A 20,565-nucleotide genomic window follows, 5' to 3' on the forward strand; every position below is an offset into this window, starting at 1 on the left:
GGAGCCTGGATTACAAGTCCACACCCAAGCCCTGCTCTCCTAAGGAAGCAGGAGGCTCTGCATGTACTTCCTGAACAGCTCTGCACAGAGTCCAAGTAGAGAAGTCTCCTGGTGGAAGGAAATGGCTGGAAAAGACCCAGTGAACGGAGGAGAAGTTCAGAAATCTGAGATCCCAGAGAGCTGGGCAGGGGAGGGGGGAGTCCCCAAAACACTTTTGCAGCCTTTGAGGCGATGCTTATGGAGACCTCTTTGTGCTGGCACCAGGATCAGCCCAATGGGTGGCAGCCTTTGCTGATGGGCCAGCGCTCAAAGATGCAGAAGGAGAAGGGAGACTGACCCAGTTGGATTCACTGTTCCAGCCGAGAAAGAGGCAGAAAGTAGATGCATGGCATCTGAGGAGCAGCTAGAAAAGGGTGCACGTGTGTGTGGGTTACACCTCATCACCCAGCTTAGGTGAGCAGCACAGGGCCCAACATTTGCCTCCCACTCTCTCTGGGAAACTCTGGCTGCTGCCTCAGAGAGGTGATGAGCGAGGTGCTCGGACAGAAAGTTACCTCCCCCTTCCCAAACCCGGGTAAGGAGCATGGAGGTGGGGACAGGAACTCACAGCGGATTTGGGAGCTGGCAGGCTGGGGGCAGGTCTCCCGTTCTGCCTGTTTTCTATGGAGTCCACTTCCGTGTGGTCAATCTGGAGAGGAAAGGAGAAACTGAGAGACTGCTGGGATGACATGTCTGCTGTCCCACACAGGAGTAACATCCAGGCAGCAGGGATGGCCTCAAGAACTGTCCCCTCCGTGAAGCCAGGCTTGAGAAGCTCTGCCGTGGAGCAGTCTGGGCCGCCCACAAGAGCCCCCACTGTTTTGCTGCTGAGCTGTGCTCCCAAGGCAAAGAGTCTTGCACTCCCACCCAGCACTCCACCTCACCTTGTAGTTGTGAGCGCTGAGGTATTTGAAGTGCCCAAAGCAGACGTGACACAGGCAGATCACAATGGTGATCACAAGGACCACAAAGGTGAACATTGAAGTGGGGGCCAGGAACCCTGGGGCAAAGGAAAAACAAAGTGGTGGTGTCAGAAAACCCCTGACTATGCTCCACGGCTGGGGGCTGCCAGGACCAGGGAAGCGGCTCTGCAGGAGGCTGGGGGCTGGCAACCCAGCCCAGTACTCACCTGCGCGCATGGTGGAGAAGAAGAGAAGCCAGAAGAGGCAGAGGATGGGGGCTGCCACCACCTGGTTCACAGCCCCTGAATGGATCTTCTTGTCCAGCTTGGCAGGCAGGTAAGCATAATACAGGTTGTATCGGTCCACCAGGTGCTTAAGCAGCATGTACATGAGCCCTGGGAGAAAGGGGAGGGATGCCAGCAGAGAGGGGAATCGACCTCTTTCCCAGTACCTCCAGTAGAGGGAATCTCTCTCCCACGCCACCCCTCTTGCCTCCCCCCAGCCTCTGACACAGGGAGGCAGAGGAGCATCACTTACCAAAAGGGACAATGATGGGGCAGGTGATGCTGTATGTCATGACCACAGTGAAGACGCACATCATCCAGGCATAAGCAGCCCCAAACTGGAATTCGTAGGCCTGGTGCTGCAAAAGGGAGCAGAGACCCATCAGCATGACTCCAGGAGCTCAGTGGGGGTGCACAACACACCCAGCTGCACACACAGCATCGAGGCCCCACCATAGCACTCCATTCCCAGCTGGAGGCCATACCACACGCCCTCAGTCCCACTACATACTCGTTTGACATTCCTTCGCTCAGCGGCCGAGCGGGCCAGGCAGAGGCGTATCATGTACATAAGCAAGCCAGGGATGCGCAGCAGGTCCATGGCATTCCCAATGAAGGCAGAGGCGATGACATAGTTGACAAAGAAGGCCCCGTTGTCTGGCAGGAACACACACCTGGGGAGGCACAGCGAGAGCAGGCTGCAAGAGGTGCTCCCCCTGGCAGGGCAGCAGCTGGGAGCCCACAGTACCTTTGGACACCAACAAGAACCTCCCTCCCCATTGCAAAGAAGGGCCTTCTGTCCAACTCCACTTACTCAAATCGCACGGCGGCTTCAGCAAGGAATTTTTTGTCAAACAACCAGCGGAAAAACACATCCAAGCTGTGGAGGAGGGGGACAAGAAGAAAAGGGCAACAGTCAGAAGCACCAATAGACAGACATGCACATGCAAATACGTGGAAGCTGCACTAGAAGGACCCAAAGCTCTGACCATAGACTTTTTTGTTCACTCTTGGAATGTGCCACCAGCAATAATGTACGTCAGACACTGGGAAAAACAGTGCAGCACCCAAAAAGGGATGTAAAGCTTCCCACTCTCATGTGTGTTCTTCCTTTACCCTGATCCTATCAATGAAGTATTTTCCTCTTCCCTCCGTTTGGACACAACATCCATGCAAGGAACAGATGACTGACTCTACAGAAGAAACTGGTTAGGTACAAGGCATCCTCCAACACAGAGATTAAAGAAAAATCCCTTAGAAGAAACAAATTCCATTTTCCTCAAGTCTGATTTTTTGATATAAAACCATCCAATCCTCTGGCACCTTGGGTACTGGTGGAGTACAGCGCTCCAGAGGCAACAGCACAGGGACCGAGTCCTCAGAAGGTAGCGTGGTCTGTTTAACAGTATCTGGTCAAAATGCAAACCTTCTGAGAGCATTTACCTGCCTACATCATAAGGTTATATGCAACAAGGCATTTTTAATCTGGCTGGGAAACGTTGCCGTAGCACCCACTAGGACGGAGGGCTATTCTTCTGCCTCTATCAGAGGGTTTGTCTATTCTCAGGAGCTGCCTGACTTTACCACTGAGGGGCCGTACCCTGAATCCTGAATTCAGGGGACGTGTAGATCCCACACCCTACAATGTATATATAAGTAACTCCCTACCACAGTGAGGGCCCCCAGTCCCACTCCCACTCCCCAGTTTTTCCTTCCTCACACTGTTTCCTTACTCATCCACTGTTCAGTGCTGGGAGCCCATGCTGACGGGTGGCAGCTGAGGCACCGCTGTTTGCACAGGGTGTTTCTACAACCCCTGCAGGAAGATTTGGGGCTCACATCCAAACAGATGAGCATTGCTGCAGCCTACACATAACTATGCCACCCAGCCAAGCACTGCAACCTACTCAGTTCTGGCTCGATGGGGGAATTCACTACTTTTGTGCAAAATTCAGAGTGCGCACTGAGCACAGAGGTGGGGAGCGCCTCCTTGTTGTGGTTTAACCCCAGCTGGCACCTAAGCACCCCACAACCACTCGCTCACTCAACATTATCCTCATACTAAATCCAAAACACAGCACTATACCAGCTACTAGGAAGAAAATTAACTCCATCCCAGCCAAAACCAGGATGCTCCTTCACCAGCAGACCTCTAGCAGACTTTTCACATGTGTCCATCAACTGTGCCAATTTTTGCTGCATTATCTGTAACACCATGGCACATATCAATGTATCCGCAGATTGGTTCAATAATATCCTAGAGACCCAACCAGGTATGGCCTGGCCTGGCCCCCCAGCCAGAACTAAGTGCCACCTTCCCAAGGGTATGGTGTCCAGGACACTTGTGCAGCTGGGAAATAACGTAGTGTAGGAGAACAGCCAGGGGTGCATCTCAACCCTCCCTCTGCTCCAGGTCTCTCTGCTTTCCTCTCCCACCACCCCTACCTGCTCAGGCCCAGCGATGGCAGCAGCAGGACCATGAAGATGAGGAAGGTGTAACACTTGTGCATGGTCGTCCTGTTCTCTCCAGACCTGAGGGCAGAGAGGAGGCTGTTAATCTTTTGTTGTCACTCTGCCAGCCCCAGACGCGGTGCCCCCTTTGCTTTCTCATCAGAAAGCACTTACCAGTGTCTAATCTGAATCCCACCCAGTCCACTACTGGTACCTTTCCCTCCAGTATGTCTGAGGCCTGTTCTCGAGTCCCAGTTCCTCCCGCCTTGTCTCACAGGCCCTCCCAGCCCTTGTACCTTTAGAGGACTCTCTGCAATCACCTCTCTTAACCTGCAATCCTCCGAGCTGGTAATAGCCTCCCCACCAATCTTTGCAACATATAGCAGAAAACAAAGCTTACATCACACATCCTGTGGGGAATGCGCATTTCTAGTGCTCGGCACTTCACATAGCTGCTACGGCTTCTGACCATAGGGAAGGTAAGGTGATTTTCCCTTGGAAAAGCTATGACTTACACGTGGGTACAGGCACACCACCGTGGCCCACTCACCCAAGCCAAGGTTTCCCTCGCTACTAGCATTTCTCACCAGCCCCCACTCCCTTCAGCTTTTTTCTTCTTGTAGACCTATGTCAAGCTCTGCTCAGACAACCATGCTGCACAACAGCAGCTAAGGATTGGCAGAACAGCTGTCCACAGCAGACCCCAGGTATCCAAGAGGTGCAACATAACACCACGCTTGGAGTGGAAGACAGAAGTTCGAGTAGAAGGATCCAACCAGGAGCTTTACATCAGTGAGAAGTGTCTAGTGGTCAGGCAGCACGCTGGTACGACTAAGAACAGGCGCTGGCTGTCCTCACCTGGTCCAGTGCGCTTCGAAGAAGGCAGAGTAATACACAATGGTGGGCAACAGAGCAGAGAAGCACCACAGCAGCAGGGTAGGGAAGAACTGGGTGATGATGGGGTTCTGCAATGAGGCAGAGAAGAGACCGCGTGTTACACGGTGTGGCAGCTCTTGTGCCAGCCACAGCTACAGCTGCCTTTGCTGACACCGAGTCCCCAGCACCCTGGCCAGGCTCAGCACCTCCCTCATGGTCAGGGTGACAGGACCTGGTGACCACTGACAACCTCTCTCTCTACCCCCTCCCTTGCAGGGGTTGTGGTCCCTCAGGGCGGTTCCCATGCTACCCATCCTGCACCCGTCTCCGAAGGCCTTACATTGAGGTACTCCACAGGCTTGGTGACATTGAACTTGTCCATAGTGGTGATGATAATAGCAGGGGTGGTGAGGAAGAATAGGAGGATGAAGAGGACCACATTGATCACGAGGCAGCGGATCCACCAGATGAAACCCCGGATGGAAAGGTGTTCCCTGAGAGAGGGGGGGAAGAGGAACATCAGGATGGCTGCATGGGGAAGGTGGTCAGGTCTGGGGGCCTCACATGTACACCATGACCCAGCCCAAGGCTTTCGCCCTCCAAGTCAGATCAGAGCTCCATCTCAGCCAAGCTGGGCTTCAGCAAGAACAACTCATTCAGTTACCAGAGGAGCAGACGGGGAGGGAGACAGAAAGGGTGCACCCCTTTTTCCATTGGCAGGACCCCTAAGCCCCACAGAGCTGCTCACCAGTAGATGTTCTGTGGGTCAGGAGCATAGCTGACAGTCCAGTTGGAGACATGGAGGGACTCGCTGCAGGAGGAGGCCCTGGGCTCCCCACGGCAAGCACAGCCCTGGCACTTACAAGCATTGAAATCTTTGAGGATTCTGGAGAAGAAGAGAAAGAGGGAGATGCTAACACAGACTGCTGGCAGGAACAAGCTGAGGGGGATGCCTTAGTGTTGGCACTCCTCTGATTTAAGGTGAGAGCTGGGACAGGTCACCTTCCTGGGGAGGACAGGACCCTTTGCACTCACATGGCTGTGATGGTCTCATTGTGGAAAGTGACAAAGGCCATCCCCAGAGGCTTTTCATTCACCTTCTCCTTCTCCCGCTTGTAGTCATCTTTAAGCTTCTCCTCCAGCTTGGTATAGTATTCGATGGCCTCCACCTGGGCAGGGGGTCAGGGGTCAGAGCAGAGACTTGGGGAGCCGAGTCCCCAGTGCCCTGCCACCCAACACCTCCAGCTCTCCCTACCTCCTCGCAGCCCCTGATGACACAGCAGCACAGGTGGCCACAGGGCTTGGGGTTGATCATGGACGGGGTGTTCTCCTTGCTCTGCAGGTTGGTGAAGTAGATTCGCCCGCGCTCAGCTTTCTTCCTGAAACAGGAGAGCGGAAGAGAAGGAAGGAAAGAAAGAAAGAGGGTGGGATCAGAAAAAGCTCCTGTGGCACTGGAGTTGAGGGGGAGCCTGGGGCATTGGCCCACCCTGCCTTCTCTCCCAAACCAGCGGTTACCTCTCCGCATCGAGGAACATCAGGCGAGCCACATCATAGCAGGGACGGGCCTCCAGGACGGTGCAGTTGGCGTAGGCCTCCCTGCAGACAGGAAGCACCAGCTCATCACACCCGAAGCCAAAGGCTGTACCCTCAAGCAAACCCCACGTGTCCAGGACCTCTCTCCTGCCCTGGGCTGAGCATCATGATGCATAGCATGAGCTTGCTGGGGGCAGCATGGGAGCCTGCAGGCTCTGTCCCCTAAAGCAGAAGCAACACATGGGGCAAATGCTACAGCCTCCAGGTTCTGGCATGAGAAGCCTCTTTGGACTTTCGCCCTGTGGAGCAAGGCACCCCTCTGACTCCACACCCTCCTCTCTGCCTTCATGGGCCACAGGGCTTGGGGGCAGAAAGAGGCGTAAGGGTTCCCAAAAGGTACAAAGCATTTCTCCTTTCTCCATGGTGCTTCTAAACATGGCCCTTCTAAACATGGCTCCAACTGTGTGTTCATTGAGGTTCTGAAGGAAGGGTAATTTGATTTTTTTTGTTAAAAAGAAAAAACATACTTTTCTACAAGGACTGCGATCAGGGCAGAAGCAGCAGCACAACTTCCCATAGTCACTGCTTGAGCGTCTCCTGCCCGCATCTCATCTCTGAACTTGGCTACATCCCAGGACATGCCCTGTCCTCTGCTTACCACGCTGACCCCCGCTAAACTCTGCAAGAGATAGCTGGGTATATCCCAAGGCACAAAACCAAGGACACTGCACATTCAGATAATAAAATTGTGCAGAAAAATAACAGGGAGATGCCCAAAATAAAAGTGTTCACTGATTTTGACTAGCTTTCTGCTCTCAATGTATTATTGCCATTCCAGGTAACACTAGCGCTACGCCAGTGAAAACAGCCCCGTTACAGAGCAGCCTTTATTTAGGGTCACAGTGAGACTCACTCAAAATGCTTCTTGATCTTCTCTGGCTCAGCATATTTTGAGATCCCATTGATGAAGAGAGTTCGCTTAACCTAGAAAGAAGGAAGAAAAAAGGAGAGGGCAGGTAGGTGTGGATGGCGTGAAAGACTGGATTGCAGCAACCCCAACACCACCCCCGAGGCCTGAGTCAGCGATGGGAAAGGGCAGCCCCATCACTTCTAGCACCCAGGGCTCCCCCTCTCCTAGGCTTCCACTAGCTCTTGGCATCCTGCATCCCGGTGCGCTGCAGACTGAGTGACTAAGGGCTTACACTGCAGCTACCTAAACAGAAACAAGGGGTACCCTTAAGAAACAAAGGCAGCAAAAGCAGCTGAAGCAACCCCTGAGGAAGGCATGGGGTTGCCTTCCCCCATCACGTTCACCCAGCGCAGGCCTCTCTTGTTTCCCCACGGGGCTGCAGCTCTGGAAGAGACCTGCCTTTGGCCAGGCAGAATAAAAGAACAGCCAAAACAAGACAGCCTCAAACTGATGTGGGGTGCTCGGCACTCTCTCCAAGGCCACCCGACTTGACAGAAGGGTGTGGGAAAATGTGCCTGGGAGAGCGGCCAGATCCTGCTCACCAAGTCATCCTCTTTGTAGCGCATCTTGGAGGTGTGCCGGCGCATGCTGTACACTGTCAGCAGCAGGTACAGGAAGGCAAAAGATGTGTGCAGCCACAGCAGGTTATTCCTGTCACAAGGAAGACCACAAAGGTCAATGCAAGGTTGCCACTACAAGTCTGTGTATGGCTGGTCAGGCCCTGAAGGCACTGGGGCCACGAGCAGCGTAACCAGCACAGCACCCACACGCCCTAGAACCAAATTCCAGGAGCTCAGCCTGGAAACTGGAGCAGGGAGAGTAGCCTCACAATGAGGGCAGAAAACCTTCAAGGAGGTGAGGCTCTGCAGCAAGTGGACATTTAAAAAATACCCCCCCCGAGGGGCTCAATTATCCATCCCACCCCTGCCTACACATACCCAGAATTCAGGTTAGCAATAGTTGTCCTTCCAAAGCTGTAGGCGTTGTTTTCTACGGAGAAAGAGGCAGATACAAGCACATTCAGTTATACTGAGTGACACACAGCACCACTGGGGTAGTCTACAGCAGGAATCTCACCTGCAGAACACCCCAAAACCCAAGGTGCCCAGGATGACCCTCTGGATGTGCCACACTCCAAGTGGGACAGCAGTCAGGGTTTGTCTGTTAGTCCTGTCCTGCCCTCCGCTGCTCCCCAGTGGTCTGGGACATGGTGTTGAAAGCAGCACCCCCAGCCCAGCCAAAGGCTCCTTGCTCTCACCTAGCAGGTCCCCTGAGAAGTTGACAGGTAACACAATGCCCACGGAGAGCACACCCACGGCCACCAGCAGCCCGATGATGTGCCTCTGGAAGGACAGGTAGTGCACTGCATCACCCCCGCACTTGTCCCGGATCTCGTCATCCCTGCCGGGGAGAAAAAGGCCATCAGGCAATCTTCTGCATTCCCTCAAATGCTGGAGAAAAGCACAGGGCTCCTGGTTTAAGCCCATACAGCACCCCTGGTTCTGCCCTGAAGAGCTGTGGTAAGGCCCAAGGGTAGGGAGCCCAGCACCCAGCCTAGAACCAGCCTGGGCAGAAACCTGCCCGTGCAATCCTTACTGCAGCCCCAGTCCCCATGCCCCTGTCCTCTGCCCCCCAGGACAGGCAGCTGGACACACACAAACCCCGCCTCACACCCACCTGGTGGGCCTTGCCTCCCCTGCTGAGATATGGGATGGCTGACACCATCCCGCAGTGCTCTGAAGCCAAGACCACTCCTGAGCATCATCAGCCTGGGAATGTCTCCCTGCATCCTCCAATCCCCGCTTTGTAGCCATTCCCTGGACAGCAGTGCCCCTAGCAGGAGTCCCAGGGAGAGGAGCATCTCTACAGATCAGCAGACAGTGTTTCTGAGATAGGACCCTGAGGCAGAGCAGACCTGAGCTGGGTGCTCTCCTCTGTCACAGACTCACTGTCTGACCTTAGTTTTGGCTTTAGGACTCCTCATCTAGTCCCATCTTTGCTTGACCTCTCCAGAGCACGTTTTGCTTCTGCTCTTCAGAGAGGCGGCTGCAGCACGGGCAGCAGCTTCACACAGCTGTACTGAGCTAGGTGTCCCAACACCCTGCACTGCCTCTCCTCCTTCCCCACGTGGGTCCCTGTGCAGGCCCTGGGGCACTTACTTTATCCTGAAGATGGCCGTCAGCCAGGAGCAGAAACCCTGTGCAGAAAGAAGACAGGAGGGTCTCACATCACTTTGTGTTCCCTTATCCCTGCTCCCTCCTTCAAAGGCTCGGGGGGACCAGGCTGGTGTCCTTGCACCACCACAGACTTGGCTCGGGGCGGGGGGGGGACAGACCATGAGTACCCAGACATACGGAGCCATGGATGGGCCAAGGCGATGACAGCGCTACTCCATGGGGGACAACACAGGCTGGACTCTGACATGTGGCTGTCCCCTACCAAGCGTCAGTTTAACCACCCAGGTGACCCTGGCTCCTGACTAGCATGGAAGCTCTCCACAGCCTAGGGACACCCATGAAATTCATTTTACAGATACTTCAGCCATCATCCCGGACAAGAGGAGCTCTACAGAGACTGGGAAGGCAGGCTGGGCCAAGCCAGTGCTCTTCAAAGGACACCTGGGGAGGAATATTTCCTGGGAGCTTCACCACCCATCCATCACACCCTGTTATCCTACTGAACTGTGCCTCCCCTTTACCTCTACTGCTGTTTTCATCTCTAGAGAGCAGCGTGAGGAGGAGCTGGCAAGTATTATTTGTAATGCTGAGATGATAGGTTGGACAGATGTCTGTTAAGCCACATGGATGTAGAGCCTACTTAATTAAGCAGATGCCTAGAAGCCACATAGTTATATAGAGCCTTGAGCTCTGTACCACACACACACTACAAGGTGTGGGACTTAAGGCCTGGGGATGAGCAAACAGTGTTTCTTCCAAAGAGCCCTTGGTTCAGACAAGCTGTGGGCTCCTGGCCACTCAAAGGCAAAGTATTTGACTCTTGCTGCTACTCACGTTGTCCCTCTGGTCGAAGTCCACAGAGCTGGAGACAGAGGTGAGGCGCTCGTAGCGGTCATGGTTGTCGGAGTGCAGGGCGGAGGCTACGCTAAAATGACAAGCGGGAGGCGAGGGAGAAAGTTAGAAGATGGGAGGAGGCAGCATTGTCAGGAACGAAGAGCACCCAGAAGATCAGAGGTTAATTCAGGTCAGGTTGCCCCAGGTGAGATGGAGAGAGGAGAGATCAGAGAGCAGAGGTAGCAGTAAGCCGAGTCCCCCTCCTCAGACATCACCCTGAGCCTGGCAGCCCCCACGGGCTTGGCCGTGGATGCTACCTGCTCAGCACCTTCTGAGAGGCACCAGTGTTATTCAGCAGCCCCTACGAGGAGGGGCTGGCAGCAGCTGCCACAGAGGAGAGGTGAGGTCTGCTTAGCGCAGGGTTTAGACAGAGGAGAGGATGTGGGAATCAGAGGGTGCCCCTCTGGCTCCGGTGCGGCCACGAGGCGGCAGCCCTGGTGCTCCGGAGAGGCGCTGGCAGCGGCTCCTGTCCCGCAGGACCTCTCTCGTCCGCAGGGAAGAGGAAGGCTGGGAGTCTGGTGCGCTGTATCCTGCTACACCAGTCCTCCCCGCCCTCAGTGCTTCAGTGCGGGGAATCCCAGGAGGAGGAACGCAGCTGAGTCCCGGCTGCTGCACTGCCTGGAGCCAGGCTTGGTCCAACATGCTCCACAGCCTCAGCTGGGCCTCCTGCCTGGAAATCCCTCCAGCAGGAGCAGGGCAGACAGCTGGAAGTGAATGACTACAGGCTAAAGGACAGGAAAGCAAGAGAGGTGAATATCCCAGACCACTTTACTCCAGGTGCAGGCAGGGATCTAGATGAAGAACCTGCAGCAGAAGCATCCGAGGCATACAATAGACCCCCACTACGAATGGAGGTGAAGGGCAGCTGGCAAAGGAGACAAGAAAATGGTCCAGAGACTTAAATCAAATAGCACTTGCGAGATGACAAGAGCAGGCTGGAACCTCGGAGGTACGAGAAGAGATATAGCTAATCTGAAGGCTAGAAGCCAAGGAAAAAAAAAACAGATGAAAACATGGTCTCCCTGTAACCAATACAGGCTTGAGAAGGATCAGATGGACAAGAACCTGGAGAAGCAGCAGCTGAGAGACAAGTGCCAGAGACAAGGTGGATGACACTATTGGAAGGAAAACAAGCAAAAACCCTTGTGACCCTGCTGAAGGAAAGATGATGGGACACGTGGCCTCCCTCAGAGCAGAGCAGCACCTGCCGAGTCCCTACCTGGAAGTAACAGAGAGAGGGGAAAGGAGATTAGCTGAAGGTCATGGGACTACAGGAGTGCAGATTAGACAGTGGTGTGCAGCCTTGCGATTGCACAGCCCGACAGCCTGCTCTGCTTGAGGCACAGAGCAAGCTTTGACCAAGCTCTCGGACATTCAGCCCTTTAAAATCCAAGAGACCTTCCAGCTGGCTGCAGGGAGCGGGGGTGAGTTTCTGCTGTCCGCACCCCTGAGGAGAGCCCAGCACGACAACACAGTGGGCTTTTGGCTCCTCAGAACTGGAAAAGCAGAGGGCAGAGCACAAGCAGCACTTGAGGAAAAAACTGAGAAGAGTGCCATGTTATGAGATGACCAGGCTAACTCAGCTCCATTCAGGGGGATGCAGAGATGATGATCAGGATGACCAACAGTGCTGAGAAGACAGAGAACCTTGCCAAAGATGGGAAGCTGAAGAGGGAGTTCCAATGGAACATGCATCTAGCTAGCAGCTTTTTAAAACAAAATACTAATGAAGCAAGTGGGTGGAGGCAAGGTTGCCCTAAACCATGAGAAGATTAAGGTGGGACCCTGCCCGCTGCCCCAGATTTGGTGCTGGCCCTCCCAGGGAGGGAGAAGGACAGGGTCCAAGGCATGGCTAGCTTCAGGCCAAGGGAATTGCAGGCTCTGGGAGGGGAGGCCAGGCCAGGCATGCTGTGGAAGCGGCTTGCTGCTGTGCAAGGCAGGAGATGGCTGTGTGGGTGACAAGCCCCACAGGGCCCTGTGATCACTGCCTTTACACAGAGGTGCAGGTGGGTTGCCACAATCTCCCAGTGCAGACTGAGACACCAATTAAGAGTGTCAGTGGCTACCACAAGCCCCAGCAAGGGGCAGGACAATGGTACTTGCCATCTGAGGAAGGGTCCCTCCTGCACCAAGAGCGATGCTGCATTCAAGGGCTGGGAGCGTCAGGCAGCATGCACGTGTCCTTAACCCACCATGTGCCACTGCACCTCAGCACAGAGAACAGCTGGGATTGGAAGGTGCCACCAGCCTTGGAGGAGCACAGCCAGGACAAGATTTCCTTACTGAGCTCCACAGGCTTTGGAAGTTTCTGGCTACCAACACCATCCCAGCTCAAGCCATACGTTTTTGGGGAGGTCAGCAGAGAGCTCCAGAAAGTCCAGATGAAGAATGGGAGTAGGAAGAAGCAGCCCCCTGGCGAGAGGTGAGCACTTGTAAGGATAACTGAGGTGGGCCCCCTAAGAAGCCCCAAAACATGACAGCTCTGCTTCTTCTGCCTTACTCCCCCTGCAAGGCATTAGCAGTGAAAAGCTGCCAGACACACCTGAAGCAGGGCCAACCCCTAGTGAAGCACTCAAGCATAGCAAGGGGTCCCCTCTTCCATGTACCATAGCTACCACCACCTCTGTTTTCACAGCTCTGATTGCTCTGCTCCTTTAGGGGCAAGGAGGAACTACAAAAAGAGGAGCATCCCTGTACCCTCTCAAGGCAGTAGTAGTGTCAGGTACCTGCTTTGCAAGTGATGGAGTATGAGAAGTGAGGCTGCAGCTTGTTCCCCCAGCCTTAGATATGCATCAGCCTGGCTGGAGCGACCATCACAGGCTCTGTCCTGCTGGCTGATTGCATCCTCTGCAGCATGCACCACCCAACCAGTCAGCAAGGCACGGGGGATGCTCTTTTCTTAGGCATAAAAGCAGCAAGAAAGAGGAAAGAGCAGGGAGAAAGGGTCCATGGCAGTGCTTCATGGGCAATGCTAGGCCAAGGTGCTGGAGGATGCTCTCAGCAGCACTGAGACAGGAAGTTTGCTTCTGCAAGGGGAGAGAGAAGGGACAAGAGTGCTGCCTTGCCAGGCATGCTGCCAGCCAGGGGTAGGTGGCAAGGGACAAGGGCCAACACTTGCCCTGGTCCTGGCAGCCTCACAGGGTAAAGGAAAAAGGCAGAAGTCTTGCAACTGCCTGCCAGATCCTCTCTGTGCACCCACCTGCCCTTGCAGCTGGTGTGGGAGCAGCACTCGTTGCACCCTGGCACAAGAGGGACCGGGCAAAGGAGGATCCCCTGCGCCCAGGTGACCTGAGTGTGTCGTGGGCTCAGGCAACTGGGTTTATTTTCTCCATCATAAGGTGGGATAGCTGGTCACAGCCAGGTAGAGCAGGGTATGTGACGTGGCACCCTCCACCTTGGCTGGGACTGGGAGGTCCTCGTCACTGCTGCCCTCAGGGAGCATTTAAGTGCTACTAGGGGAAAAACCAGCGTGCATCCAGCTGTGGTAGTGGCTGACACAAAGGCAAGGGAAAAAGAAGAGCATGAATCCACCAAGAGGCACAAATCCAAGCCCGAACTCCCAGCCACCTAAGATTAGTTCAAAAGCAAGACAGAAAACTATAAGAGAAAAGGAGAGAGAAAGTGCGAGCAAGAAAAAGAAGAAACGAGACCCTGAAAAAACAACATACTATTCCCGCTCCTCTCGCTCCGTCTGCCAGTGTCGACGCCTGGGGGCACAGAAACAGAAAGGGAGAGGTTACAACCATGGGAGCAGGTGCTGGGTCTCCTCTGTCACAGGGAGCTACGCACCCAACATGGCTCCACACCATCCTGAGGAAGTGAGACCTGCTGATGGTCAGGCTGGAGAAGACCTTCCTTCTAGATCCCAGCACCACCCCAAGCCACAACGCCCCAGACCCCCCATCAGCCCAGGAGCAGAGTGCTTTACTGCCAGCTAAAGGGAAGCTGCCTTCACTGAAAAGGTGGCCTGGCTCCACACCATGGGTGTCTCAGGGAGCTCCTGAGGGACTGAGCCAGGCAGGACAGCCTGCCAGGGCTGCCTGGCTGCCATCTGAGCTTCCCTTTATGCCTTCCCTCCCCACCCAGGCAGCCAAGACACTTGCATCCCACTTTCCCAAAATGCTCATCGCACCCCATGGATGGGCCAAGCAGCAGGGGATCCTCCCTGGGATCCCAGTCCTGATGATAGCCTTTCTACAGCTATGCTGTCCCTCTCCCCACACTTACCAGCTTTCCCTTGCCAAACAGCTGGCACCCCTCTGCCTTCCTGCCTACAACCACTGCTCCCACTCGCTTGCACCCAACATGCTCAACATCACCTCTGAGAAGGGCTGTCCCTCTCTCCTCACTGAAAGTCAGAGCTTGTCCAGCCCCTGTGGCTACCCGCCAGTGCTTGGGTCCAGATAGCTTAACCCCAAGGAGCTGCTGCCCTCTCCCCAGTGAGGTCTCATCCAGCTATTCCCTACTCCTCACTTTCACCCAAGGCCCCTGTATTGCTGATTTTCCCAGCCAGGCCAGGAAAGGAGGGGCAGAAGAGCCACAGGGACACAGCTGTGTATCTAATGCTATCCAGGACTGTTTATCTAAACAGGAGAGTTCCTGGTTCACTGCTGGAAGAAAACAACTCTTACTCTTTCCACTGTCATGCATGGAGTGCTCAAGAGCAGCTTGCTTGGATCTGTATCACCAAAGGAACGAAAGAGGATGGAGCTTAGCCCCTTCCAAGCCTTTGGGTGTGATGAGCTCATGGAGCTGATCAAGGGGAAGAAGAATCTCTTGTAGCAAGCCTTCAGAAGCCACACTGCCACCAGCACACGACGAAGTGCCATGCGCACAGTCCCTAGAGAGAGGTGGACTACGCACACAATCCCTCTGACTTAATCAATGAGAGCTCCTTATTCTGCACTGGAAGAAAATAATCATTGTCCTTCCTGCTGCTGACAGCAAAAACAAGAATAGCATCTCACTCTGCTGCGGAGCTGCCATTTCAATGGGCCTCGGCTTTTGCCAATGGACACTGCAGCCCACGAATGCATTGGGCAGGAAGAATCCATACCCAGACCGACTTGTCAGCACTTGGGATGCGAGCTAAACTCGCATTAGCACAGCAGTACAGCACCTGGAAATATAGCTTACCGCTTTCAAGTGCTCTTAACAAGAGCTGCATCCAGCAGAGCCACAAAGACACCTTCAGAGGCTTAACAAAGCCTTCACTGTGGCAACCGTCACCCTTCCTGTGACCTCTTTTCCTCTCTCCTCCCTCCCTTCCATCTGCTCTCCCTCTGTAAGGGCCCCTATGCACCTCTATCACTGTAAGGACCATAAGTGATATGGAGCCCGTGGGAATCACTCCCTGTGTTGGGAGAAGGACGCTGTAACAAAAGAGCAGGTATTTTTCCTGTTCCTGGGACTCAGGGGATACAACTAGCATTCTTGCCTCTCCTGCCCAGCTGCCTCCAGCACATGGAAAGGTATTTATCCCTTCTGCCCCGCATCAATGAAGAGTGCCATTCGTGTCTTGTTTTCCTGCCTCCCTCCCACGCTTACCTGTCAGCATCAGTCACCAGGGCCAGGCGTCCATAGTCCCAAGCAACTTTACGCAAAATTGAGAAGACAAACAACAGTGCCTGGAAGAGAGCAAAGGAGGAGCTGTGAGATCAGGCATTGTCCAGCTTCATCCTTGTCCTCTGTGTGCAGAGCCACAGGAGCAGGAAGCTAGGAGGGGACAGGCATGCTCAGCTAACAGCACACTGAGGCCATTTGACAGCACAACATCCCCACGGCTAAAATCAGACTATCTGGGTGGCTGTGGAATGCAGAGGTCCAGGATGCAATTGTGTGTTGTATCCTGTAGCTAAGTCAGCTACAGGATCAAAAGGCCCTGAGGTCCCAAGGAGGTGAGATTATGGTTGCAGCATCTGTGGTCCTGCAGTTTCTAAGGAGGAACAAGCAAAGCATTTGGGTAGGTAAAGCTGCAGGGACCTGGCATCATAAGCAGGAGTTTTGGGATGCATGACTGACCTAACCTTACACGTGTCCTTAGGAAAATTTGCAACACCCTTCCATGGGCTCAGTGCAGTGGTACTGGAGTTAAGTCAATAGTGGCTAAGCAACACTATGAAGACCATAAAGTCAGCCAGCAGCAAAGTCTGAGATAGCATTTGGGGCCCTCAACTCTAATCACAGGATCACAGTCCTCCCTTCGTGGCTAATTAGGGGAGACAGTGCTGAAGCAGCAGTAGGTAGACTTACGAGAAAGCACATAAAGTCGAGTGCTAGGACGGTGGGCACTCCACCAAAGGGCAGCCCCTGCAGCACAGTGCTGCGGATGCGGGCACTGTAGCAGTAGTCCTTGGTGCTGTTGTTGCATGTGGAGGCTTTGCAGGTGGCCCCTGCTGAGCCCAGGGTGGCGATCACGTAGGGAAGCATCTCTACAGCTTCATCGTCTTCCCTAGGGAAGAGAGAGAAAGGCCTAGTTAGACACACACCAGCTGGACAACAGGATAGCCCTGTCAAAGTTAGGGGCCAACTTTGCCTGCTATCTCAGGCTCCTCTGCACTGCAGGATTTCCCTGGGAAACAGTGTCCAGGGACAAGGTCATCTGGAGAAGCCTGCTGAGTTTGTGGGGTGCTGGAAGAACCCAGGTGCTTCAGCAGCTGTGGTCCCACCACACACAGTCCCAGAGCTCCCTTTCTTGTTCCCCCACTCTCACACCATTTAGATGCCTCTCTTTCTCATGGACTACTCCTCTTCTTGAGGACACAATGTCTCAGCCCCTTCCCCTCAGCAGGGAGAACATTTTATGTACAGGAAAGAATGAAAGGGTGGGGCGGTGGAGACATGAAGTCACGTCTGGGTGACGGAAACAAACTGCTACGGGACAGTTGCTGCATCATGATCCCACAATTTCCTTTGCCTGGCTGCGTGCCATTAGCTTTATTAGGCTGAATCACCACCCTCTGCTCACTGTGGGCCTCAGCCCCCAGCTCCCAGGGCACCCATCAGGGGCTGGTTACACCCCCTGCTTGTTTTCTTTCCTTCCTCTGACTTGAATGCATTTAGATGCAAGCACGCAGAGGGCAGGGAGGTGGCTTAGGCTATACTATCAAGCTGATCAAATATTTTATTTATTTCAGTGCCCTCCTCAAATTGCTACAAGACTTGCAGCTGGGCTCGGGTCAGCATCACTGTAGCATCACTGCTTCAACATGGGACAATCTTCCTCCTGCGCAGAACAGCTCCATGGGAAACACAGAGAAGACCACGCTAGCAATGGATAAATGCAAATTGAGCGTCACCAGCGTGGTCTAGAAATGACAAATCAACAGCACAAACAGGGGAGAGAAAATCCCATCAGCTGCAGAAGGAAGCAGCGGTAACAGACCGGAAGACCTATCCAGGCTGCCAATCCATAAATCACCCCTCAGCACCCACAAACCACCCCAAATCCTTCACTACTACCATGTACCAAGCAGAGAGGCTGGCTGGCACAACGTCACTGCTGGGCAATGCTCAGGGGCTGCTCACCCAAGCCCAGAAATGCCATCCTGGTGGGCTGGGCAAAAGAGCCACCACTTGCCCAAGCCGCCACCACCACTGCCTTGTGCTGGTTTCAGCCTCTTGTCTCAGAGATGTCCCCTGCCACCAGCTCTGCCCTTCTAGCTCCGCATTGGATGGTGACATTAGCAGAGAGGGTTGCAGGGCTCTTCCCTCCAGCTCATGGTATATCCTGGCAATCTCCTGCCTGGCTGCAGAGATCTGTCAGCACTGCAGCACAACACTGGCTGGATAGTGACCACCAAACCATTCACTGCAGTGCCCCAGAGAGCTTGGCTTCAAAGTGATCCCTCCTGGATCAGCTGGGATAGATGAACAGCTGCAAAACAGCTGAAGCACCGATGACAAAGGTCACTGCGATGAGCAAAAGCCCGGTTGGGTACAGGCATTGAGGGGGGTCAGCCACATTGGAAAAACCACCAAGAGATATTCACAGGTACAAAGCTGGAGCAGGGCTGCCAAGAGAAGAAAATGGGAGTGGAAAAGCAGTAGGAGAAAGCCAAGCCACAAGATCGCAGTTGGGAACAAACTGGGAAACCAGGCAGGATAATTCACCCCGGTTGAATTAATGAGAGACTCGGAAGCTCCAGGGGAGGGATGGGAAGAAATGATGGGATGAGACTCAGCAAAGAGAAGTAAGATGCTTTGGAGTGGGAACAGTTACACCCCTCTGTCTTTACCTCTAAAGTGTCAGCCTAGATGGACTCATTGCAGAGATAAATACCTCTCATTCCTCTTCTTGGGAATCTTATAAACTTTTAGGTTGTAAAATGCAGCAGTGAGTTCCAGATGTTGAATAAACCACTACAATCTCACTGCAAGTCCACAGCCTTCATTTCTCCTCCCATAGTGAGAAAAGGCAAAGAATAAAAGCCTTTGCTTTTTCTAGACCTACTAAGCTATTATTAAGTGCTCTCTCCTTCCCATGACACGAGGTGTCTTCCAGCTCTAACCACTCTCACCGCACATCCCCAATATAGTCCGCTCTTTTGACCCTATGGAAAGGTGACCAGAACCACATACAATATCCTGGGTAGGGAAATGACCTTGACTGCCGGAATGACGTCCTGATGCTCTCAGCATCTCTCCTTATGCTACTCCTTGTGCAGCTGAGCATGGTTTATTTCTCCGATGGCATCTTTGCCTATTGAGGAAAAACATCCCTCTTACTGGCCTGCAGTGTGGCTGCCCTGAGTAGCCACAGTAATTTAGTAGCCAGCCATGTCCCAGAACGAATAATTCCTTTCAGTACACCTGACTGCACACTTCTCAGTACCCACTTTCTCCTTGCTTCACACTGTGTTACTTTGGAGTTACTTCAGCTTGTCAAATCTGAATGACTCCAGGGTATCGGCAGATTTTGGATACCTTGCTGCACACTATCTTTTCTGGGTCATTAATAGCGAAGGACCTCATCCCTCTGCTCTTGGCACACTCAAGTTGCTCATTCACTCCTAGGCTTTGTTTTTGGACCCTCAGCTAGTTTTTGATCCAGGACTCTACACCTCCTCCAGCGGACAGTTTTCTTAACAGTCTTCTGCAAGGAATTTCAGAGGTTTTCTGAACATCCAAGCAAATTACATAAGCTGGACGAATATTACCTATTATTTTACCGAAGTACTGAAAGACTTAGAACATATCACAGAAGTATAATTTTCCTCTGCAGAGACCAAACTATTTACCTCATTCCTGCATGTTTTATAGCCCCATTTTCCAGTCGTCTTTCTAAAAGCAACGAGGCTCATTCATACACTTACATTGCCCATGACCCTATCATAATCATTATTTATAAAAACCATTACGTGTTCAAGACAAACTTTGCAAGCCTGTTGGTAATTTAAGCCACATTTCACAGAGACAGGTCCCAGAGACTTTTTGTGTTTTCCCTGAAGCCCAGAAGATGGACTGGAAGGGACTGGAGATAAACCTTCCTAGCCTCTCCAGTAACCCACCCAGAACACCCAGTAATAGAAAAGCTGAGGCATATATGTCCAAGGCTTAGGTTGCCCTTTCGTCAGCCCAGCCAGGTGTCCCAGCAGCGGTCAGCACCATCCTTAGGTATGCAACCTCCTGCTTGGCTGGTAAGCACAAGAAGGGGCTCCCCATGGAGACAGAGGTGTTTCGGGTGTGTGGGAAGGCTGGGAGAGCTTGCAGGGATGTCAGGAACACTTTTGTCCTTCCAGCTCCCCCAGCTGCAGGCACACCTGGCAGCAGGCTAGAGGTGACCTGCCAGCACATCACTTCAGGTCAGACCCACCAAGGTACCCAGCTTCTTCTGGTGTTACAACACAATATGAGGCAACTAAGAAAACGCTTAACGACCATCTCTGCAGGCTTGATCAATAGTGTCTACCTAGTATCCTTCATCCAAAGACCTTCCCCAGGAGCCTATCAGCTGAGCAGGAGGCTGGCTGGTCTTGACAGGCACAGCGCAACCCATAGGCTTGGCAACGCCTCTGTCCTCGCACTCAGTTTGCACCTTGGTCTCAGATGGCTGCTCCACGGGACCCTTGGTCTCCAACCTCTACCAGGCAGGGCACGCTGCAACATGTCCCGTGCTGCAAGGTGCAGGGCTGGTCCTGGAGGCGGCTGATGCCAGGTGCGGTGTTTTAAGCAAAGCACAGGCAGGGAGGAGAGGCGGCGCTCACAGCAAGCACAGTCTTGCGGTACAGCAGCACGCTCGCCATTACCAAAGGAAATCCCCTCCAGCAGCACGGGAGGGAAAGGGGTACTTCTCCAGCAACAACCGCCCCCCTCCCCAAACACATGTCCTACTTCCACCCAAAGCAGAGATGGTTTTGCAAAACTTTCTGTTCAGATCCTGCTACCTGCCTCTGGGGAAGGACCCTGGGTGCCTCCTTACACCTATGCTGCCACCACAG

General features: G+C 53.6%; 1 protein-coding gene across 2 annotated transcripts in view; it reads right to left on the bottom strand.

The window, feature by feature from the left end:
- Window positions 1–20,565, bottom strand: part of TMEM63B (transmembrane protein 63B) — a 49,169-nt gene that overhangs the window by 2,867 nt on the left and 25,737 nt on the right. Inside the window, exons 2-23 of one of the 2 annotated variants that reach the window (XM_063328735.1) lie at window positions 16,379–16,577; window positions 15,674–15,753; window positions 13,795–13,833; window positions 10,067–10,157; window positions 9,215–9,252; window positions 8,314–8,456; window positions 7,994–8,045; window positions 7,598–7,706; window positions 6,999–7,069; window positions 6,068–6,148; window positions 5,808–5,931; window positions 5,588–5,721; window positions 5,301–5,438; window positions 4,893–5,046; window positions 4,535–4,641; window positions 3,671–3,757; window positions 2,040–2,105; window positions 1,737–1,899; window positions 1,479–1,584; window positions 1,169–1,336; window positions 924–1,039; window positions 608–688 (exon numbers count right to left, since the gene is read on the bottom strand). In XM_063328735.1, coding sequence (XP_063184805.1) covers window positions 608–688; window positions 924–1,039; window positions 1,169–1,336; window positions 1,479–1,584; window positions 1,737–1,899; window positions 2,040–2,105; window positions 3,671–3,757; window positions 4,535–4,641; window positions 4,893–5,046; window positions 5,301–5,438; window positions 5,588–5,721; window positions 5,808–5,931; window positions 6,068–6,148; window positions 6,999–7,069; window positions 7,598–7,706; window positions 7,994–8,045; window positions 8,314–8,456; window positions 9,215–9,252; window positions 10,067–10,157; window positions 13,795–13,833; window positions 15,674–15,753; window positions 16,379–16,555 — 2,325 coding nt within the window. In that variant the 5' untranslated portion in view covers window positions 16,556–16,577. The remainder of the gene's footprint in view (window positions 1–607; window positions 689–923; window positions 1,040–1,168; window positions 1,337–1,478; window positions 1,585–1,736; window positions 1,900–2,039; window positions 2,106–3,670; window positions 3,758–4,534; window positions 4,642–4,892; window positions 5,047–5,300; window positions 5,439–5,587; window positions 5,722–5,807; window positions 5,932–6,067; window positions 6,149–6,998; window positions 7,070–7,597; window positions 7,707–7,993; window positions 8,046–8,313; window positions 8,457–9,214; window positions 9,253–10,066; window positions 10,158–13,794; window positions 13,834–15,673; window positions 15,754–16,378; window positions 16,578–20,565) is intronic. The other variant, XM_063328737.1, reaches the window with a different exon arrangement.

This window comes from Chroicocephalus ridibundus, chromosome 3 (assembly GCF_963924245.1).
Source record: "Chroicocephalus ridibundus chromosome 3, bChrRid1.1, whole genome shotgun sequence".
Classification (NCBI taxonomy): Eukaryota; Metazoa; Chordata; class Aves; order Charadriiformes; family Laridae; genus Chroicocephalus; species Chroicocephalus ridibundus.